Source organism: Fusarium poae (genome assembly GCF_019609905.1).
Source record: "Fusarium poae strain DAOMC 252244 chromosome Unknown contig_2, whole genome shotgun sequence".
Taxonomy (NCBI): domain Eukaryota; kingdom Fungi; phylum Ascomycota; class Sordariomycetes; order Hypocreales; family Nectriaceae; genus Fusarium; species Fusarium poae.
In genome coordinates this window covers 1,216,831-1,237,991 of record NW_025408660.1, presented here as the reverse complement: position 1 = coordinate 1,237,991, position 21,161 = coordinate 1,216,831, and the positions used below count along the sequence as shown (strand labels likewise).

Sequence of the window (21,161 nt, the reverse complement as noted above, 5' to 3'; positions counted from 1 at the left end):
GCCACAAGTCTCAACTGCAAATATTATACCACAATGCCTGACCAATGAGTATAGCAAAAAGCTGCCTAAAAGATGACTCATTAGACCGCCCTCACGGGTATAAAAAGCTCTAATCACTCGGCCAAGATCCGACATGTGGAGAATAGTGGGGGTTTATTGACATGACAAAGTTTGATCTTCAGCCTGACTGGCACCTTGCGATTCAGCTCCTGGCGCTAGGGGAGACCTAGACCGCCTGGCACACAGGGAAGAGCGGCACTTGTAGACCATAGGGCAGTGGAGTTCCAGATGGCACGCATTAAGTCATGTGGGTTCATTTCTATCTGAGGAGACATAAAAACGAAGCGACGCAGAAGAGTAAATACAAAAAGTATACAATATCGTACCCATACAGTTCAGAACCTGTCCCAGACCCTGGACATAGCCAGGATCCTTTGCAAGCTAACAAATCTATCAATATGCCAGAGAGTATCCATAATCCCAAAAGTTTGTAACATCCCCTGTCGCCAACTCTTCGTGCTGCCACTAAGACTTCTTGAGACACGACAGATCCGGGTACTGAGGCCAAGAAGACGGCCAAGATATATTTCAGTTATTTGTATGATGAAGTTCAGAGACTAAAAGATGAAGAAGATCGAGATCGGTGGATTCAGGAGCTGGCGGAACGAAATGATTTTCTGGAGAATGAAATACAACGAATGGCAGAAGAGATCAAGCGATTGAGCCCCAAGAAAGAAAAGGAGGTCGACAAATAGAAGTAATTATTGTTGTTTATGGCTTTGGTTATAGAATATATTCTACAGTCTTGTAATACTGTATCTCTGTAGGCTCAGGGGCTATTCCGTTCGCTTCGATGAATTATGAATACTTGACGTTGATCTAGAGTTCCCAGTCCCTCGTCTCCAATTCCTGGCTACACATGCGTACGAACCCTTTTACCCGAGGACATATTCGAAACAAGTGTTTTCCATGAAGTAAAGAAGTCTCCAAGTTCTGGCGAGGGGCTTATCAGTTGCAAGGAGAATGCTTGTATAGCATCAATCGTCAAAGTACGGACGGATAACACCCGCTTTTTTTTTCTTTTTTTTCTTGATATCGCTCCCGAATCGAGCTCCAAAGCTGGATAGAAATAAGGACCTCGGATTTGGTGTAGGGACCATGGTTATCTTTGAGATGTACTCCCGACGTAGCAAGTTTCTCGAGTCAAGAACACTACCTAGCCCACAAGAGTCGACCAATTTTACAGCCCTTTTTTACATCGAAGGACTAGTGACCAGGGTTCAAATCCACGGCACTCCACGATGGCATGGATAGGGGCCCCATAGGGACACGGGTACCCGTGGCTCCAAAATTTTCACGGGTACCCGGCGCCCGCTACAGAGGCGCCCGGACGCGCAAATCATGTCAGCATTCAACCGAGGCAACAACACAACGGCAGAGATCAGGGGCTGCCTCCATGGCTCAAGCAGCATTCCCTAATGATGTGCTCCCGTCAGAGGGCACATACGACTCTCGGGAGGCTCTTCTTCTAACCATAAACTCTTGGGCGAAGCCTAGAGGCTATGCATTCGCGACGGGAAAATCTTTCAAAACTCCAAACGGCCGAGTGAAAGTTGTATTTGCGTGTGATCGGAACAAGCCTCCGCCACGTGCATCTGTCGGACGAACACGACGCACATGTAGCCGAGGAACTGGTTGCAAGTTCTCAGTACTTGCCAAACAATCTCTAGTGGGAAATTCATAGGTCTTGAGTCACCAACCGAGCCAGAGGCTGTTGGAAGTACCAAGGTTACCCCTCACATCATGATCAAAGTTTAATAATACATAGAAGGTTCGAGAACTCAAGGATAACTCAAGTATGAAAGAACTTGATGATTCTTGAATAGAAGAACAATAATTAACAATTTAATTTTTACACACAAGTGCACCCGGCATGACTGCGCATCATAACAACAGCCGATTGACGTCTCCTTTTATTCTGCGTTGCGCTAACTCCATGTCGGCGCTAGCTAACCCCAAGTTCAATTGCCTCTTAATCAAGGTTCCGATCAACTACACCAACTACACTTTTCGACCCAGAGTAGTGTAAGGCGTCGCCTAGGCGCACAGGACCTGTGTGCTCGGGGCACAGCCCCCCCTGACTAAGCATTCATCATTTATGGGCGGCCAATACATGGGCACCTAGGTGCCCAAATAACCTTGGGCATCCCCCCTAGGGCACGCAATATTATTGGCTCAAAATTCCCCACACTTTGACAAAGCACTAAAGCCTCAGCCGGCCTTCATGACTCGTACGGCAGGTACAACAGCACTAACACCTGAGATTGTGTTAAGACATTTGCTTCATCGACTCAACTACAACACCGTCATTGATACCTGGAGATGATATTGCATTGGAATTAAACGTATCTGGACCAAAGAATATAGTCACTTCCTATCTAATAATCAAGTCGTTTTGCGCGCTGAATTGACATGTGTGCTGTGCTCTTACTCCTCACAGGGCGGCCTTTGGATCAGTTTTCATGCTGTCGACTCTGCAACGCTCCGTGGACCTATAGAATCGTGTTCACCGCAAAATAATGTGTTCAAGACTTTAATCACCCGTTAACCCACAGTTAGGCTACAGCTGTATCTTTGAGCTCATCCCCCGCCTATCTGTCCAGCAACAGCTCTCCAAAGTAGCCCTAACCGTCCTGTTGTAGGCTATGTATTGGTGCCACGCCTCAGGCGGCGCACCTGGGTGCCCATGTATTGGCCGCCCATAAATGATGAATGCTTAGTCAGGGGGGGCTGTGCCCCCGAGCACACAGGTCCTGTGCGCCTAGACGACGCCAGTAGTGTAAGTGTAAATTATGTAAGCAACTGTCCGGTGTAGGGAGCCAATAGGTTCACGGGTCCCGTAAAAATGACTAAGCACAGTGCGTCTACCCCCTTCCTGCACGCCACAACAAGTGGAATTAGACAATTAAAGCCGAATGCATGTTACAATTGTACTACAATACATCCCTCACTGTGCCCTTCGGCAGAATGACGAGCCTGCTGAGTCTCGCTGTCTTCCTCTATCCTTTTCCAGATCTCTTTGACGCCCCTCCTTCCATTTCTCATGAGGTCGCTCCCTACTTCTTCAAGTACCTGAGCCTCAATAAGATCGTTCCCATTGTTTGAGGATCACCGCTGAATGTCGTTCTTCGCGTCCTGACGCGACGGCGTTAAAAAGCAAGACAGTGTGTTTTCATCGACTCGTAGGTTGAAATCAGGACTAGGCGCACTGTGCTTAGTTATTTTTACGGGACCCGTGAAATGAATAGAATCACGGGTACCCGTGAACCTATTGGCTCCCACCTGGTGCGCTATTTTATTTGGGTACCTAGGTGCCCATGTATTGGCCGCCCATATCCACGCCATATTCACAAATGTGTCGTGGAGTGTCGTGGATTTGAACCCTGCAATGCGGCATCTATGTAGAGGGATCAAACTACGGGAGCTTGACCTGGAGACTATGTCCCTGCATTACTTAGGTTAAATACAACCGGTGCTCTAATTTCCCTTTCTCGAGAGAGCCTTGACACGGCATCACCATCAGAAAAACCCATTTCGCTCAACCCATCCAATTCATTAGCCTCTCGCAGAACTTCGGCCGGGGCTTCGACTTCAAATACAGCCTGTATGTCGCCGTGCGGTGAGAAGCCTGTGAACTTCCACATTCTCGACACTTTGGCTGCATCAGGTCCAAAGGTCCATAGGCGTCGGCGTTCATAGAAACCGACGCAAAACAATAGAGGCGCATTGACAAGTCGTACGAGAAAGACGTGAATCGAGTAGAACTCGAGTGGCGACAGGAATTGTTTGATAGGAAGCAGTATCAGCAGAGCAAAGAGATTGAACGGTGGCGGGTACGTAAATATAGCGTCGCTTTTCACGCCCTCAAATGTGAGGACGGTTTTTCGAAACTGGATCTCAACATCCTCAGATGTGACTATGGTACTGAAACGGTTGGTGAGGAGCGAGACAAGAATCGTGAGAAATAAAGTATTGCCGAGAAAGGCAAAGGTAATTGTCAGTGCCGGTCCTAAAATGACGTGAAACTGAACAGATTCCTCAATTCCTGTTCCATCCAGTCCGAACCAGATCCACAGCAGCCATTTGATGATGGTGAAGTCGTTTGGAATCGAGCCATCTCCTGGAGAAAGCCACTGCAGTGCCAACAGGAACCCAGTGAAACACCATATGGCGAGAAATGTGAGGATCAAAAACTCCTTCATCATGGCGTGGAGCGAAATAAAGACAATATGGTCTGGTAGAATGTTGAAGGCCAGTCTGGCCAGAAGGATTGGGGCTGCGAGACACAGTATATTATGTGCCAAGCCATTCTGCACGCTGCTTACATCCAGCTCATAGGCCCGAACTGTGATGTAAGCCATGAAGATGACAGTGTATGAAAGGTCTAAGAATGACCATAAAGTCTGCGAATGTATCATCCATCCGTGTTCAATGATGGCAGCGAGTTCGTGAAGAACCCAGCCGGCAGAGTATAGAATGAAGACTACCTCATTGCCAGTCAGGTTTTCGGGATCCCGATACCGCATCGTGCAAACATAGAGAAAAGTGAGTATGATGTAGTGCACTAGCTCGATTATGTACCGGGTGCGCGGAACGGCGAGACGATGATGGTCAAGCAGCGGCGCCTTGCGCGGTTCGTACAGAGACACTGGAAGATACTCATAATGGTTGGGGAGAATATCAACGAACGAGAGAGGCGTGTAGACGATTTTTCCACGGTACACTGCATCTATAACACGTCTACACCCTGAAGAACTGGCAAAGGTCTTGCTCTCGGATATGATGGCGAGTTCGAGCGCAGTCAGCTTCCTCTCATGGCCGCCACGCTTCTGAATCGGCCATTGCGGATAGCGCCCGTACTGTTCGACTTCAGGCGGAGCACCATGGAAGGGGTCAAACCCTTGAACCAGGATCTTGGAAAGTAAGAGGAGACCGTCTAGACATGGATTATCGTCGTGAAAGTTGCGCAGGATCTTGATGGCCAACAGCTCGCATAATGTTGCGCGGGCTATGCTGGTGCTCTGGCCGATGACACTGGACTGTTCGCGTAGGAACTGTACTCGGTTTGCGAGGAGACAATAGACTGATTGTTGTCAGCATACAGTGCGATACGTCCCAGCGATCGTCTTCAACAAGGATGGGAGCAACTCAATTCAATTCAACACAAGTCAACCCACATCAACATTTTGTCGAGGAGCCAATATGATATGGAGATTAGGCCAGGGGGCGAGATAAAATACACATATTATATTGGCTTCTCGACAAAATATTGATGTGGGTTGACTTATGTTGAATTGAATTGAGTTGCTCCCATCCTTGGTCTTCGAAAAAGGGTATGGCGCACCAATGGAGTAGTTGTTCTCGTCGTACAGGCGATCTACCAATGGACGTACAATGAGATGATTGACTCGCGGACTCTTCAGCTGTTCCAGGGAATAGGGGTCGTCTAGCAAATAAGGTTAGAGGAGATATATTGGAGGACAGAGCGCAGGGATGCACCTATGCTTGCCAGTACCAATTTCCTTATCCTACAACAAGCATCCCGTCAGCACGTTGCATTAGGTCAATGTCAAGGATCAATACCGATGCAGGGTGACAAAGATGGAGGGTTGAGGCCATTCTCCCTCGCGCTCAGTATCTGTTTCTATCTCGAAACTTGCAGTCGCATCATTCAAGAAAGTGCTCTCGTCTGGCTCATCTCGCTCCACGATGTTCCTGAAATTTGAGGATAGGCCATCCAGATCTTGGCTCATCTTACTCTCACACACAAAAAGATAGATTGAATACAGGTGATAGAGGAAAAGATGTAGCCACCAGGGACTGGCGTCTCACCACACGTTTTATTCACAGAGCGGGGTGGAGCACTCATCTTAGTCTGCTATGTGGATCGAAGCCCTTAGGTCGATGATGCTATGCTACAAGTACAGACCAGTTGACCCTAGGAACTATTAAGACTCGCAAGGTTCCGATCAACTACATCGAAACCCACCGGTCGATCGATTGGTGTATTACTCATACACTTACATCAATCAACCTGAACCCTCGACGTGATCAACTACCCTACATCGGCGACCCTGGTTGATGTAGGTGTAGTGGATTTTGCAGCGGTGGACTTTTAGTGGGACAAGGTAGTTATCCAGTTTTGGACATCTGGATCCACCCTGTTAGGAGGTACTGTCTTTTGTGAGGGTTAGCAGGGCCACACAGACTTTAGTATTTCCTAACTTATTTTCGGGCCCCCAGTAGTTATAGAGGATATCCTGGGGTAATTTCCCGTACAGGTCCAAATTTTCATCGATCTGTTTGACGCATTCACACATCCCGTAATGGCCGACCCTTTAGAAGACAAAGTCGTTGAGACCTCTCCACCAATTCCTTCACCATCAACGTTACTAGCTGATGCCCAACAGCTACAGGAAGAACATCTGTTTCGTCATTTCCGCGGCTGATAGGTATGGCGAAAGTAGAGCCCCGGCTTGCTCTGACGCAGAAAGGCCTGACGCAACGGCAGCACGAACGCGAGATATGTCAAGAGGAGGTTTCCGACGGCCGGGGGTAGGAACCTGATGTTATCCTTCTCCTCCCCGGTCTGTTCCTGGCTTTTACTGTATCGCACATATATCATGACCATCTTCTCCCACAGAAATACCGATCGGCGGCGGGCACCCGTGTTGATGTACGTGATGGAGAGTAGTTCTGGGGAGCGTAATGGAGGGCCCGAAGGAACCGAGATGGGTGCCAGCATCCTCTTGAGGAACTCCTGAACATGCGCCTCATAGATAGCTATCGCCTTGGGGCAGAGGCGAACCCCACCGTCTGGATCCAGCCGCACGAATACCTGCCGTAGATCCGCCCTCTCTTCGATCTGTCGGAGCAGGGCGTCATGCGTCCCCGCCAGTATCTCTCGATTCCTCCCGTCTGTCAACCACGAAGCGCCGTAGTCGTCAAAGACGCGCTGTTCGCGTGGAATTCCGTAATCAAACTTTAATTAACTTATATTACATATATTACATACGTTGCAAAGCTTTGAGCTACCACCTCAAACACGATAAGAACCATCCAGGGTTATGACCAGAGCACCAATGAGATGATAAAGCGCCCCTGCTATCGCTGAAAGTGGAGTCGCGGCAGTTTCGTCAAGTACCCACTTTCAAGTGAAAGAGGAAAACAGGGGTGATGGCCCAATCAAGACGCGTAAACGTCCTTTTTCACTTGAATTTGGAGCTGGAATAATGATGTAGATAAGACGTTAGTATAGCTTCAAGTTGAAACTCTTGGATGAGAAGAAAAAGCAAAGTCAACCAATGAAAAGGCGAGATCACCACTTTAGGTTGCATTTTGCTGGGGGTCTGTTATTCACAGTCCTCTTTCAGGTGAAAGTGGGAATCGGGGTAAGAACAGGGGTTATTAGCCAATAGTATTGTAAAGATTCCACTTTCAGTGAAAATGGGAAGTTCGATAATGATGTAGTAGCTAGCTAACCCTAACCCTAAGCTTTAAACCCGAAGTCGGATTTACCCACTGGATTCAAGACTCCAATGATGCCTGCCTCTGCTCTAACAGAATTTCAACACTAACACACGACCTGAATGATAGCCGATAGCGACCGTTGATCTACCAATAGCAGGCATGCCCCCTCGATAGTCCGGAGGCAGCCAAAGCATCTTCTTTCCATCTTCAACAATCCATTCGCCATCCGCGCTTATACCCCATCCAGAATGGCTAACACGCGGTAACGTTATCTCAGTCGACCGATCATTTATGACAGGCGGCAGAGCCGGGCGATCCAGATTTAGAAGTCCAATATCGGTAGAGAGGAGAGCATTTGACGTTGGATCAAATGAAAGGTGATATAATACTCTCCCAACGTTAAGCGTCTGCTCGCATACGCCCGTGGCCGCGTCCCAGATCTTGACTGTCTTATCATCTGAGCCAGATGCAAGACGCTGGCCATCTGCCGAGAACACCACCGACGTCACCCGGTCGCCATGGCCCTCGAGCGTCTGCAGGCAAGCGTTCCAATCTGCCCCCATTCTTGGCTTCAATACCATCCAATCCGGCTCCTCCTTCTTGAACAGTTCTCTAATTCGGCTGTACTCAGGGCTGAAAACGAGTGCTGATGCGTAAGCTTGTAACGGAGCAATCGCAATCACGCCTCCATGAGAAAGCACATATCGTCGCGCATCTTCCACCAGACTGTCTAGGCCTGGAGCTGCTGTATTGGTCTGTCGAAGTGTCAAAACTATCTCTATATGTATTATTCAGTGGACTTACTATGATCTCCTTCAGCGTCTGTACTGCTTTTACTCCTTGCGGCATTTGGCCTTGTAGGCTGAGAGCCTCCAGCCAATACAGGAACCTCTTGCCTATGAACCTGGAAATGGCCTCATCGTCTGATTGATTCCTATTTCCTTTGATTACTTCAAGGTGGTCCACCCAGTGCAGGCAGGAATAGCGAAGATGAGATAACGGGTCAGGCTTCGGGCACGAAATCTCGGTGCAAAGGTCTCCTGAGAATTCCAGATTGTAAATATTGCGAGTGAGTGTCATCAAAGCGTCCAACGATCGCCGGAATATGAGGTAGTGTTGATCTTGGATACCGGAAGGGAAGATATCGCTCTTGGCACTGTCGGTAAGGAAATCCTGGGCCGATTGATGCACGAAATAGACAATGTCCTCTTGAAGAGTCAGAAATGAGCCACACTCTCCAATAACCTCTTTCAACTCCTTGTCACTGAAGTCCTTGGTGTCTGCCACAAGAGTTCGCAGTTCGTCCAATGAAATGGGGCGATAAGTGATACATTCCGTAGCAAGGATTTTCCGGCATATATCTCCATCTTCCGACATGAAAGCTTGTTCCAGCATGCGCTGGTAGAGTTCGCTAAGTCCTCCGGGTATAGAATCCAGCTTGTCAATGGTATTCCGGGCTTTGACCTCGGGACGTGCCAACTCTTTGCACACCAGGGCTACCCAAAGAAAGGTGTCGTTGGCCTTGAGTAGCAGCTTGTTGCGCACATCGTCCTTTGTTTTTGGGTGGTATATCTTTTTCGTGCCAGCTGTTCAACCTTGTATTCGATAAACATCATCACCGCTTGAGATATAGAGTCCTTGTTCAGCTCAAGCGGTACCCTAATGTTCTCGGAGTCTTGAAACTGCACCTCAATTGACGGCAAGTTGCGACTAGACACGACCCATTTGGAGGAGGAGTGGCGGGACGCCTCGAGAATGAAATCAATGAGATCTTTCCTGCTATCGTCTGAGCACTCATCTAGAGCATCAACAACGAAGACAGCCTCTCGCAAGCAAGGGTCCTTGAGCATGTCGAGAAAGATCCTTTTTAGAGACTCAAATGCATAGCCGTCTTCAAAGAGCTTGCTGCCTTGGTTGTCGTACTTAGATCGGACGAATGAAGTCAGCTGCGACTGCCTGTCACAGAGAAGCCATAAGAGGCCACGGAGCACGGATACTGCACTCCTGAGCTCGCTCTGTGTGGCTTGACAGAAGTAAAACGACAACACCTGGGACGTCTCCTGCTTGAGGTGGTTAATGATACCGCATAGAAGCATCGTCTTCCCCTTTCCCGGGTCGCCTTTGATCCATAGTAATCGGCTCTCTGGATCATTCCGGAATCGCCGAAAGTCGTCGTGGTCGAGAATCCAGTAGTACGAATCCTTGAGCAGGCCGCCTATTGTCTTCTCGATGTTCTCCTTATGGGCTTCGGGGTCGACAATGCGTAGATCTTGGAGGCATTTCTGGTCGTTCTCGTCGTGATGGACCTGGCGCAGCACCTGGGTCTGGACTTGGACGGCCGATTCTACTGCCTTAACGTCTAGGCGTAAACGGCCAAGCGTGTTGTCGATCCTCCGAAGTCGAGATTTGAGCTCTTCGGAGTTGTGCTGATTCACGTCGTCTCGTAAGGAAGCCTCGGCTTTCTTAATCGAGTCGACCTTGTTCTGCCAATCGTCTCCTTTGAAGAGATCCCTGACGATGACGGCAGCCCAGTGTTTGTTGTACAGGCATACACTCTGCATTTGATATAGCAGCAGCTTCTTGTAGAGTTTGATGACGTTGCGCCTAAGGAGACTTTGTAACCTGATGATGGAACCATCAACCTTGCCCGGGTCGAGCAAGAGTTGTGCCAACTCCCAGTACCATTCAACTCGTTCGAGGACGTATCTGACTCCGTCGCGGTTGATGCCTGGTTCAGTGAGTGGGTTTGCAACGAGCTATAAACTATTAGCAAGGGCAAATACAATAAGGATAGTATTTCTCACATCTATCAATGTCGTGATACCTAGCCAGGCGATAGCAGCGGTTGGCTCGCTCTTCATAGCTATTGATACAAAGTCTTTGACATTGTTGACTGGTTGAAGCCCTTCGTTGAATTTCTCCTTCATCCTTGCCTCTTTCTCGGTTTTGTCTAGCCCTTGCAGTGTGTCCAATAACCAAGTTATTTGATTTGCTTGGTTGTGGTTGGTTGATTACGTAACAACCAACCACAAGTAAGACCCCCTCCGACCAACCACAAGCAAGCCTTTTTGGCTTACTCGAGTTAACTTGAAGTTACTCGACTAAGTTACCGGATTGGGAAAGTGGCCAACAAAGTCTAACCTTAATAGGGCAGGCTAGGAAGACAGCGCACCCTGATTGGCCCAGTCTTTAAATGAAATGGGTGAGGATCTCCTTTTCTTTCTCCTCCAACCTTTCCACAGAGCCAAGGCTGCCGATTTGGTCCAATAACTTGAAGAACAAACCAAATATGTCTTCGCGCCCATTCTTTAAGCCTCATGGAAGGCTCGAAAAAACCACTCCTCCTAGGACCCCTTCTGAGTCGCTCGGCCCCGCCCAGCCGAGCACTCCTAGCTCCGCCCTCAACTCAAACCCATGTGCCTAACGATAAGCCCTCCCCTTCAAGGCTTTCTGACGAAAGAGGTGCGCCGGACGCCTCTCAGTGCCCTTTCCCTATCGACTGGGACAAAATCCGCTACAACAGGAAGCCAGTACCATCTATTCGATACCGCCAGCCCCACAAGCGCGCCATCAACTCCAAATCCCAGCCTTCAGCAATCTACAGGCACGGCGCACAGCTTACCACAGATGGGAACAATAAGTTCTGGCTCTGCAAGTATTGCCATAGTGGCGGCCATCACGATGCTGCGCTTTTTGCCAGTGAGAGCACGACCAGCATCAATTATCACCTTAAACAGCAGCACAGACTGGAAGAATTCGGTTACAAAGCCATAGGAGCCGATCCTTTCAGCATAGCCAAGAGGACAGCAAGCCTTACGCCATACCTCGGAAGCCGGCGCGCGGTGTTCAACGACCTGAAATTCAAGGACGATTTTACTGACTGGGTGATTGACCTTGGCCTCACATTTCGTCAGGCGACTCATCAGCGGACGAATGAGATGTTTATCAATTATCTGGAGGATATCGATAAGATCCTTCCCAGAAGCCCATTTACTCTTGGCAGTTGGGTCAAAGAGAAGTGGCTTGGCGATGGTGGGAGACGCGTTTGGCTAAGGACAAAGCTGCAATCCGCCAAAAGCAAGGTCCATGTATCGATGGATGCATGGACATCTGAAGAAGGACAAACTATCTTGCCGTTGTCGCTCACTTCCCGGATGAGCGCCACAAGTTACAAACAGCTCTTCTAGACCTCCCACCTCTAAAGGGTCCTCATTCCGGTGAGAACATTGCCAAAGTGTTGTCGACCGTCATCGACTTTACGACGTCTCGCCAATCATTGGCTTCTTCATGATGGACAACGCTGCAAGCAACGATGTATGCATCCAAGAGCTAGCAGAGCAGTACCCGACAATCAACCGCGAAAGCCGCCTTCGGTGCGTCGGCCATATGCTGAACATCATCGTCAAAGCTCTTCTCTTTGGCAAGGGCGTTAGCAAGCTGGAGAAACAGCTGCGCGCTGCATCCGATGACGAGCGGTTTGAGATATGGAGGAAGCAAAGCTGTATTGGCAAGCTCCATAACTTCTGCGTGTGGATCAACAGAAGCGACCAGAGACGGGAGCGGCTGAAACAGTACATCCTGCGGGCTTATGACGAAGGCAGTATCGAACACCTCTACACCAGGGTCCTGGTCGATGGTGGTATCCGCTGGAACTCTGTATATTCCATGATTGAGAGAGCTCTGAAACTCCGCCACGCCATTGATCTCTTCTTTCTCAACTATCGCCGCATCGTCGCCGAAGGATACGATATCTCACAAGATATCCCAACTCCGCAGGATTGGGTTGATCTCGATCACTTCCTCAATATCCTCAAACCTTTCAAGGATCTAACAAAATGCATGGAGGGCCGGGCTAACAAATCTGGCTCGGAAGGATCACATGGCTCACTTCACGAGACTCTCGAGTCGCTGGATGTGCTCTTCAAGAAGCTCCAAGAGGCTGGGAAGTTCGCAGATGATCACCCTGACGTGGTGTCAACATACTATTCCCATGCTATTGATGCCGCTCGTATCAAGCTTGAGGAATATTTTGGCCTCACTGATGCCACCCCTGCATACCGGTGTGCAGTTGCCCTACATCCGGCTAACAAATTTACCTATTTCGAGCTTGAATGGAGTCACAACAGGCAATGGATCAGCGGCGCAAAGATAGTGGTACAGGAGGTTTTTGCACAATACGAGGCAGCAGCTGCGGAAGCGGACCGAATGGACGGAGTAGGACAAGAGGAGGAGCCGGAGGAGCTGGAGGAGGAAGCAATTGCTGACAACAGTAGTATCGCTCTTGATCCACTTCAGCAAGCTCGTAAGCGTCGGCAGAGGCTTGCTGTCACTGCGATGTCAGCTACACGAGGAAAGAAGCGGGTAAAGTTGACGTCTGAGCTGGATGAGTTTATGGCGAGGACTAACAAGGCTGATCTGGATGTTGAGGATCCTCTGGAGTGGTGGGTTCGCCATGCATCTGACTATCCTATCCTGTCGAAGATGGCGTTTGACTTGTTCAGTTGCCCAGCAATGAGCGCTGAATGTGAGCGCGTCTTCTCACAGACAAAGAAGGTCATTACGGATGAACGGAACCGGCTCAGTTCGGACACGGTAGCAGCGATTTAATGCCAGAAGCACTTGCTTCGAAGCGGAATATTAGCCTAGATCTACCACCGTAGCTATACAGGGCATGAAAAATAGTCGAGTAATGTCAACCAACCAAGTAAATCAAGCCGCTGTTGCCGAGTAAACCAAGTCAAGCAAGGGGTTCTGTCAACCAAGTAAAAAAAAGGGTCCAAATTTTGCTTTACTTGGTTGTTGGACACACTGATGCCCGATGGGCTCCGACACCGAGAGGTGATCATTGCAACAAGAAACCGATCGGCGCTACAAGCGATTATGAAACCTCGGCAACAGTCAGGACAAGGCACCATCCGGGAGATCTACAAACATGCCGAATGAGTTGGAAAGGGTGGAAACACCATCACGATGCGTTGGGTATCGCCCACGAATGACTCTTTCACACTGGGAGCAAAAGCAAAGACCGAAGCGCGAAAAGCCACAGATAGCGGATGCAGAGCAACGAAACCGCTGTACCAGGCCCGATCGACCCGACTGAGAGTACTACTAGCACAACGTCGGCAGCACATGGTGCTACCCGAGAGCGTAGGCAGCTATTCGAAGCAGCTCGATAAGGCGCTGCCCGGCAAGCACACGCGCACACTATATGACGCCCTGAAGAGACGCGAATCCGACATCCTGGTGCAACTACGAACGGGGATGGCACGGGTCAACAGGTATCTGCACAGGATAGGCGCAGCAGAGACAGATACGTGCGATTGCGGCCAGGAAGAAGAAACGGTGGACCATTTCCTCTTCCGATGTCCACGGTGGGATGAGCAACGAGAACACATGCGAAATGTCGACGGGGAAATGATGGGTAATCTATCATTTTTCCTGGGAGGCAAGACGGCGGAAGACGGGCATAAGTGGAGGCCGAACCTGGCAGCAGTGCGAGCAGCGATCAAGTTTGCAAAAAGCACGGGGCGTTTGGATGCTACACGGACATGATAACATACAAGATATACTAACAAACCAAACGATATAATGCAGCAAGAACTAATATAGTACAGCCTCTGGTAGACAGACCAGGCTTCAGCCGCTGAAGATGGGACGCTGAACACTTGGAGAATTTGGCCTTCAAGCAGGCCTGTCGCAGGGACAAGCGAGGCTGGGAAATGTGGCGAGGAGTAGGGATTGTGATGTTTGAGGGTTATAGGGCTAGAAGTCGGAAAAGAATGTAACTAACGAGACTTAATGTTGTGGGCCCTATGAGGCGTATCCTCCCGGGCGGTCCTTGGGCCGACCAGGTGTTTTTCATGATGACTAAGGATATCGGATTAAAGCCTTCCCGACGGCCGTTCAGCATGATGACTGGTACTGGACGCGAATTGGCGCCGAACCAAATACGCCAAATACTACTAAACGCGACATCTGTTAGTCCTTTCCATCTCCAGTTTTGAGAACAATCCCATGGCAGATCAACCGCGGTCGAAAGTGATCAAGGAAAATCCCATCGGGAAAGGTCTCAACGCCTTCCGTGCTTCGTTCAATTCGATATGTGAAGCCGAGAGCACCTTGTGCCCACCAGACGCGTTGGATCAGCTTGACCAAGAAGGTATAGCAAGCCTTTCTGCAATGTGCTATTCTGACCAACAAACAGATATCCAAAATCTCGTTCTCGATCTTCTCTCCGCCCTACGAAGCCTCCCCGCCGTTCGCCTCCTAAGGTCAAAGACAGGCCACGGCACCCTCCGAAGCGATCTCCTCAGACTCATTTCTGCTGCCGCCTCCGACGACTTCGACTACGACCGTGTCAAACCTCTCCTGAAAGCCGCCCTCGCTAGCGAACCTGATACCCTAATCTGGGACCAAGTCTACGTCGCCGTTGCCGAATCCACCCCGCCTCCCCGACAGATAGCCTCGTCCCTCCAACAGACCCCATGGCTGCGCAATACGAGCAGCTTCGCAAACTCGTCCGAGCACCGCAAATACGTGGACGACGTGCTAAAAGAGGAACTTGGGTCTATGTATGTCGGGCTCCGTCGCTTTCATGACGCATACTTTGGAGGTGTGGCCGGCCTTGACGCAGCCTCGCAGGCGTTCTTTGATCAGTGCGTCGAAGCCAGCGATCCACTCTTTGAGGACGGTTGGAAGGGATGGCCTGAGGACGCGAAACAGGACGACGTGCTGAGCTGGTTTGCCGACTTCAGCGACAAGCTAACAGAATTCGTAGACAGTCACGGGTCAATCTCGACGCATCAACATCGACGACGGCCTCTTGCCCAGCCCAATAAGCCAATACAAGGTTCTACAGGAGAGCGCAAGTTGGACGTCGGTTTTGTCAAGGATACAAGTGCTGGGAAAGACTCGCGGTGCCACTGGTCGCAGATCTTGGTGCCTGGAGAGCTGAAGAGCAACCCGTCCGCCGACAAGGCCTCGATGGCGTGGCTTGATCTGGGGAGGTACGCGAGGGAGGTGCTGGCTGCGCAGAACGACCGTCGCTTCGTCTTGGGCTTTACCATCTGCGGGTCCCTCATGAGGGTATGGGTATTTGACCGGCTCGGGGGCATCGCATCGGAGCAGTTCGACATTAACAAAGATGGGCGTCAGTTTGTGTCCACGATCCTTGGCTTTCTCTGGATGAACGAGGAGCAGCTAGGGTTCGACCCGACAATCATGACGGCAAACGGGGAGCGATTCATCGAGGTCGATCGGAATGGTTCGACCGAGCGGATCATCATCGACGAGGTGATGCAGCGGGCGCCTTGCATAGCTGGTCGAGCGACGACATGTTGGAAAGCCCATCCCGAAGGACGGCCGGAGATGCTGCTTGTCATTAAGGATTCGTGGCAATATCCGGAACGAGATGAAGAAGGCGAACTACTACGTGAGGCGACTGACAAGGGTGTCGTTAACGTAGCCCGGTACTATCACCACGAGACGGTACAGATTGACGGGGCAGATGATGACATCCGGAATAATGTTCGGAGAGGGCTGGATATTACGCAAGCTGCGAACTACCGTCCGGAACGACCAACCCGGCGGAGCAATGTCGCGTCTGGCGCACCGAGAGACGATCGCGGCAGAGCCGGTGCCAGCAGAAAGCGGTCATCTAGCCAAATCAGTGCTCCTCTTCCTTCTAGCAAGCGGTCCTGTTCTGTGTCTTCAGCGAAGGTCGCCAGTTCACTACCAAATCGTGTACATCGACGTGTCATTCTCCGAGACTATGGGATGCCTATCTACAAGGCGAGCTCTCGGTCGGCTCTACTTGCTGCATTCGAGCGCTGCATCGAGGGACACGAGTCTTTGCACAAGGCAGGCTTGCTTCATAGAGACATCTCGATCAACAATCTCATGATCAACGAGGACGATGATAACCCCTCCTGGCCTTCCTTCTTGATTGACCTTGACCTGGCTATCACAGAGCCGCGAGAGGCTGCGTCAGGAGCAAAGGGGAAGACTGGAACACGGGCATTCATGGCAATTGGGGCGCTCCTAGGTGAGCAACATTCTTTTATGCACGATCTTGAGTCATTCTTCTGGGTGCTATTCTGGATATGCATCCACTATGACGGACCAGACAAGAGCAGGGCTGTTCCACAGTTTGATAAATGGAACTACGCAGATATGGAGGAGTTAGCAAAACTCAAGTTGGGAACTGTGACAAAGGAGTCGATTTTTGTGGCCACCATCACGAATAATTTCACAACCTATTACAATCCACTTATCTCATTATTGAATGGACTACGGAAGATTGTTTTCCCTCGGGATAAGCCTTGGGAACGAGAAGATGACAAGCTCTATACTCGATTAAGAGAGATTCTCCGGAAAGATTGGGAAGCTTATAGTACTAGTTAGCGTTAGGTAGAATAGCGCTGGCAATTGTTTGTACCATGCAGTACCTACCCCCGCCCCGGTACGTACCCACCGCTCGTACACCCAAAATATTTCCTCCCCATACAAAATGCAACTTTTCAACGTCGTACTAAAAAATTACCAAAAATGGCAACAACGTGACGTTTCATATGAATAGGTTTCAATTTGCTCAAAGTTAAATATCTTCTACGGAGGAAGGGTACGCGACAATTAAGGGTACACGACAATTAGGAATAGAAGAGTAGGCGTACAGATGGCCTCGAAGTGGTCTCGCAATTTGATATCTACGCTACGTCTTCAACGTCCGGCATGCCCACCCTGCCTGTTATGCCTCCTGTGCCTGGCATACCTGGCATGCCGTTCCGAGGCCATCCTATCTAGGCGTGCTCATCCTCCTGCCAGTTTTGCCGCAAGACTCTGCTACGGTCAGCTCACCACCCTCAGTGACGTCTGTAGCAGTCAGGTATGTGATGGCATCCTGGCACCGCCAGGCGAGTCCCGCAGTTGGCATATCGGCTGACCTTTCGATGGGGTGAGGGTGCTGTACATCGTTTGGACTTGAGCAAGGACTAACAGATGATCTCGGATGATGGACAGGTGAGGCCATTCATGCGGTATTGCCGCAGCCTAGCCTACACGGCATTCCGTCAAGCCACGGTGCGTATCAACACTCGACATACGGCGCCATCCAGAGGACTCGGAGACAGGTAGCTCTCATGGTATATCATTAAAGACGACTCGTACCTTTTCCTCCCTCGTAGACCTTGTATATAATACCCTACTATCCTTCATCCATTAGCCTAAGAACAAAAAGTCCTTTCGTGTCGACAGCAACTCGGGCACGATCAACAAGTGGTATTGAACCAGGGACGTACAATGACGTGTCTATGCAACAAGCTCATGTATTCTCGATGGGTGGTTGTGTGTGCGGTGGCAGCGGCTTGCAATGGACAGGTCGCGCGGGCGATGCGACGCTGAACAAGACCCGGTAGGGACAAGGGCCGTCTGATGCCACGCGGATTGACAAGGTGTATGGTACTCGCCGTCGTCTGGCTCGTTGCTCGGTATCTCGCTCGCAATGACATTGTCTGTCCGTCAGCTGAGTCCTTTGATCTTCCGTGTCAACAACATACCGTAACCAATCTCAGCCACCCATTATCCTCGCTGCCAGCTCCTCGAAGATGTCCACTTTGATCTTATTGCCGAGCTCTTCATCATCCTTCCCACGCTCGACGTAGTCTATCCTGTTTTCCAGGGTCTTGATATCTTCTCGCATCTCAGCCAATTCCACACCCTCACCATCATCCACATTGGCTTGCGCCTCTCGCAAACCCGCGACTTCAATCTCCAAGTCGGCACATTTCTTCTGACAGGACGTGAGCTGTTTTCGCAGGTCAGCGACCTCGGCGCGCAACTCTTGAACAAGCAGAGACTGGTCACAAGCCTGGATATCCCGTGCTGGACGGTGATTGATCATGGCCTCAAGTTTCTGCAACTTGTTCCAGATTGCATTGGCGTCGGCGAGGACTTCTTGGCTTTGTTTACGCTTGCGTGAGCGAGTATCGGGCGGATCAAAGGTCGCGGATACGGTATACAAGGGAGCACTTGATTGGACAGTCGCGACTTTGTCGTAAGAGGGCAGCAAGGGGGGAGGGAGGGTCGTGATCTTGGCGCCGCTGCCGCTGAACATTCGGGAAATGTCGTGGTCTGCGTCGGAGAATGGTTGTAGCTGCCGCTGTGCGATTGCAGTGCTGGTGGAGTCCAGCTGGTCGAGAGACAAAGCTGTGTCTGGGATGTAAATTCGTAGATTCGTCACGTGCGACAGTTCATACAAAGAGTCGAGGATCTTGCCTGACCGTGACCTGGCTGCCGCGACCGGCTCCTTGATGAAGCTGGGTACGAGGATGGCAATAGACTCGGCAAGTTGCAATTCAAGACACGTCGCGGTGGGGAGTATCGGCTTCACGGCATCAGGAAGATCTGTTCTCGTGGAATGTTCGAGGGAGGTAATGGATAAAGGGCTGATACGGATGTTCATGGTCTTGGAGCTGGTCTTGTCCTTGTATCTAATGGGAATCAACATGTCGAAGAGGGCGCAAGCCGCTTCAACATGCAATGAGAATCGGATCGGGACATTTTCTGGATCAGGCTTGGTCAAAAATCGCGTCGCGCCTTCATATTCATACTCGATAACAGCCGTCACGCCCTCGAGATCGATGGTACTCATCGCCATAACTCGCTACCGATTGAATTTAGCATAACAAAAGGCTCGACTTACCCGCAGAGTCCCGACAAAGACTTCGACGCACGCCGCAGATCCAAAAGAAGCCGGCCTCGCTGCCAGGCGACCCGCGACCTCCAGGTGAACTGTAAGGTCGCCCCGGACTCCAGGTGAACTGTGAATCCGAGCAGGCCCCTTCTACACGCCCCGGTTATTCCACGAAAGGAGGCGCGCTCGTTCTCGTTCGCGTGGGTATAAGCCGGAATTTTATGCGGGTGTAGCGCGATGAACGGGCTTCATTCAGGAAGCGGGACGTCGAGAGTAAGAGAGGGAGGGTGTTTGCGGAACGGTGGTGGTGGGTGGAGAAGTAGAGTTGACATTGTGTCGAGTTGGAGAGGAGAAATCACCAAAGGTTGTGGAGTCGAAACGAGTTAATGGGACGATGTGAGGAGACGGAGCTCGGCGTCAGGTTAATCCGATCATGGCCAATCTCGGCTAGGTCGTGGCCCGTGCCTGTCCGGCTCTAGGGTAGTCGAGTTAGGCATTGCATTCTCTCTTCAGCGCAATCATCACTGCCCACCCGCACTCAAGAAAGCACATCCTGCTTTCGATGGCTTCTGCATCGCTTGAATACCATCGGTAGTCATTTGCAATCATTTAGACTTTCTGTTGTGGAGAGGGTGTGGGGTTTGAGCTAGATGACTTGGCTTTCTCAGCCCGAACAAGCCGTAGATGAGCTATCGAATCCGCCGCGTACGTTCGATCTTGTAATGCAAAACTTCGGCGCTGATTGTAGGTCCAGTCATTCCATGACCACCAAGGAATCCGGGGTCCTCCCAAAGACAAGTGGGCGAGTCTACAGTGTAGGAGCTGTGGATTTGAAAACTCGCTTGAACTTTCCAAGTCATCTAGCACACGCACGATGGCTTTTCGGAGCCCGTGTATCTAGCCAACAGCGTGAGATATATGGCGTGCGATCAAGCGTAGTTCTTGCCCTGTCGAACATCAAGTCTAGCGCGCGAAGGATAACCTGCAACTGGGCTTCAGTTTCGGCAGAGCTCCAGATATAAAGTCCTTGCCATTGACCAAGTAGGTATCTTCTACACCATTGCGAGGCCCAGGCTGGCGAATCTATCTACATCTATCTACCGGCACCTCATGTAGATAGATGTAGATGCTTAGTCATAATTTGCAATGTAGATAGATAGATGTAGGCTACATGTAGATGTAGATAGATTCGGTAGATAGACGGTCGGCTAATCCTCGGCCGTGTCGTCGCCCACCTCCTTCAGTAAACCTTCATACCCTTCTAGTAGCCCAGCCCGTAACCACGACCTTACCGTCTGAGTAACGGCAATTGTGCTTGCATCTAAGCGCGACCTCTTGGGCGAAACCATACTACCAGCGGAAGAAAAGGTCCTCTCACACTCAGAAGCCATTGCTGGGACCGAGACGATGTCAATCGCCATTTTCGCCACTCGCGGATACTCAAATCTCTTTGCAGACCAGTATTCCAGAGGATTGTGGTATGTTGTGTATATGTCTTGCTTTGTAGACAACCACCTCTCCAGTTCGCCTGTAGCTTCGTCATGGCCGTGGCGGGTGGATGATATTAATTCGTCTTGGAAGGAATCAAATGGATTGTACTCGCGCGCCCTCACCGCGGCAGGAAGGTTACTGCTCGAGATTTCCCACTGAGCGGGAAGGTCGCGATACTCCTCTTCCCAGAGCTTTTGGATGAGCTGGCGTGCCGCGAAAAGCCATTCCTCCTTCTCACCGTAGGCTTTTGTCAAGAACGACCACTGTATACCGGGGTGGAGAACCGTGGCTGCATAGTATATTGGCGTCTCATCAAGCTTGGTGTAGTACTTGTTGAGCTTGGCCCAGGCCGAATTGACGCACGAGGAATAGTAGCTAGGTTCCACCCGATGTGTTGCCTCAGTCTTTGCTTTCTCCAGCGTTGAAAGGAGGAATTCATATGCGACAGCAA

The 21,161-nt window shown here is 50.4% G+C and overlaps 4 protein-coding genes across 4 annotated transcripts; 2 read left to right on the top strand and 2 right to left on the bottom strand.

Moving 5' to 3' along the window:
- Positions 1–458: 458 nt before the first annotated feature.
- FPOAC1_013595 (uncharacterized protein) lies at positions 459–755 on the top strand (the record flags this gene model as incomplete). The annotated part of the gene is made up of 2 exons (XM_044857936.1): positions 459–486; positions 541–755. The coding sequence occupies 2 exons, from the start codon at positions 459–461 to the stop codon at positions 753–755; spliced, it is 243 nt and encodes an 80-aa protein (XP_044701318.1).
- Positions 756–3,497: 2,742 nt separating this feature from the next.
- FPOAC1_013594 (uncharacterized protein) lies at positions 3,498–10,457 on the bottom strand (the record flags this gene model as incomplete). The annotated part of the gene is made up of 7 exons (XM_044857935.1): positions 3,498–5,143; positions 5,454–5,506; positions 6,579–7,015; positions 7,950–8,285; positions 8,335–9,081; positions 9,189–10,286; positions 10,335–10,457. 7 exons carry the CDS (start codon positions 10,455–10,457, stop codon positions 3,498–3,500), a joined length of 4,440 nt encoding a protein of 1,479 aa, XP_044701317.1.
- Positions 10,458–14,544: 4,087 nt separating this feature from the next.
- Positions 14,545–16,932, top strand: FPOAC1_013593 (uncharacterized protein; the record flags this gene model as incomplete). The annotated part of the gene is made up of 2 exons (XM_044857934.1): positions 14,545–14,689; positions 14,735–16,932. 2 exons carry the CDS (start codon positions 14,545–14,547, stop codon positions 16,930–16,932), a joined length of 2,343 nt encoding a protein of 780 aa, XP_044701316.1.
- Positions 16,933–18,094: 1,162 nt separating this feature from the next.
- FPOAC1_013592 (uncharacterized protein) lies at positions 18,095–19,183 on the bottom strand (the record flags this gene model as incomplete). The annotated part of the gene is made up of 1 exon (XM_044857933.1): positions 18,095–19,183. The coding sequence occupies one exon, from the start codon at positions 19,181–19,183 to the stop codon at positions 18,095–18,097; it is 1,089 nt and encodes a 362-aa protein (XP_044701315.1).
- Between the last annotated feature and the right edge of the window lie 1,978 nt (positions 19,184–21,161).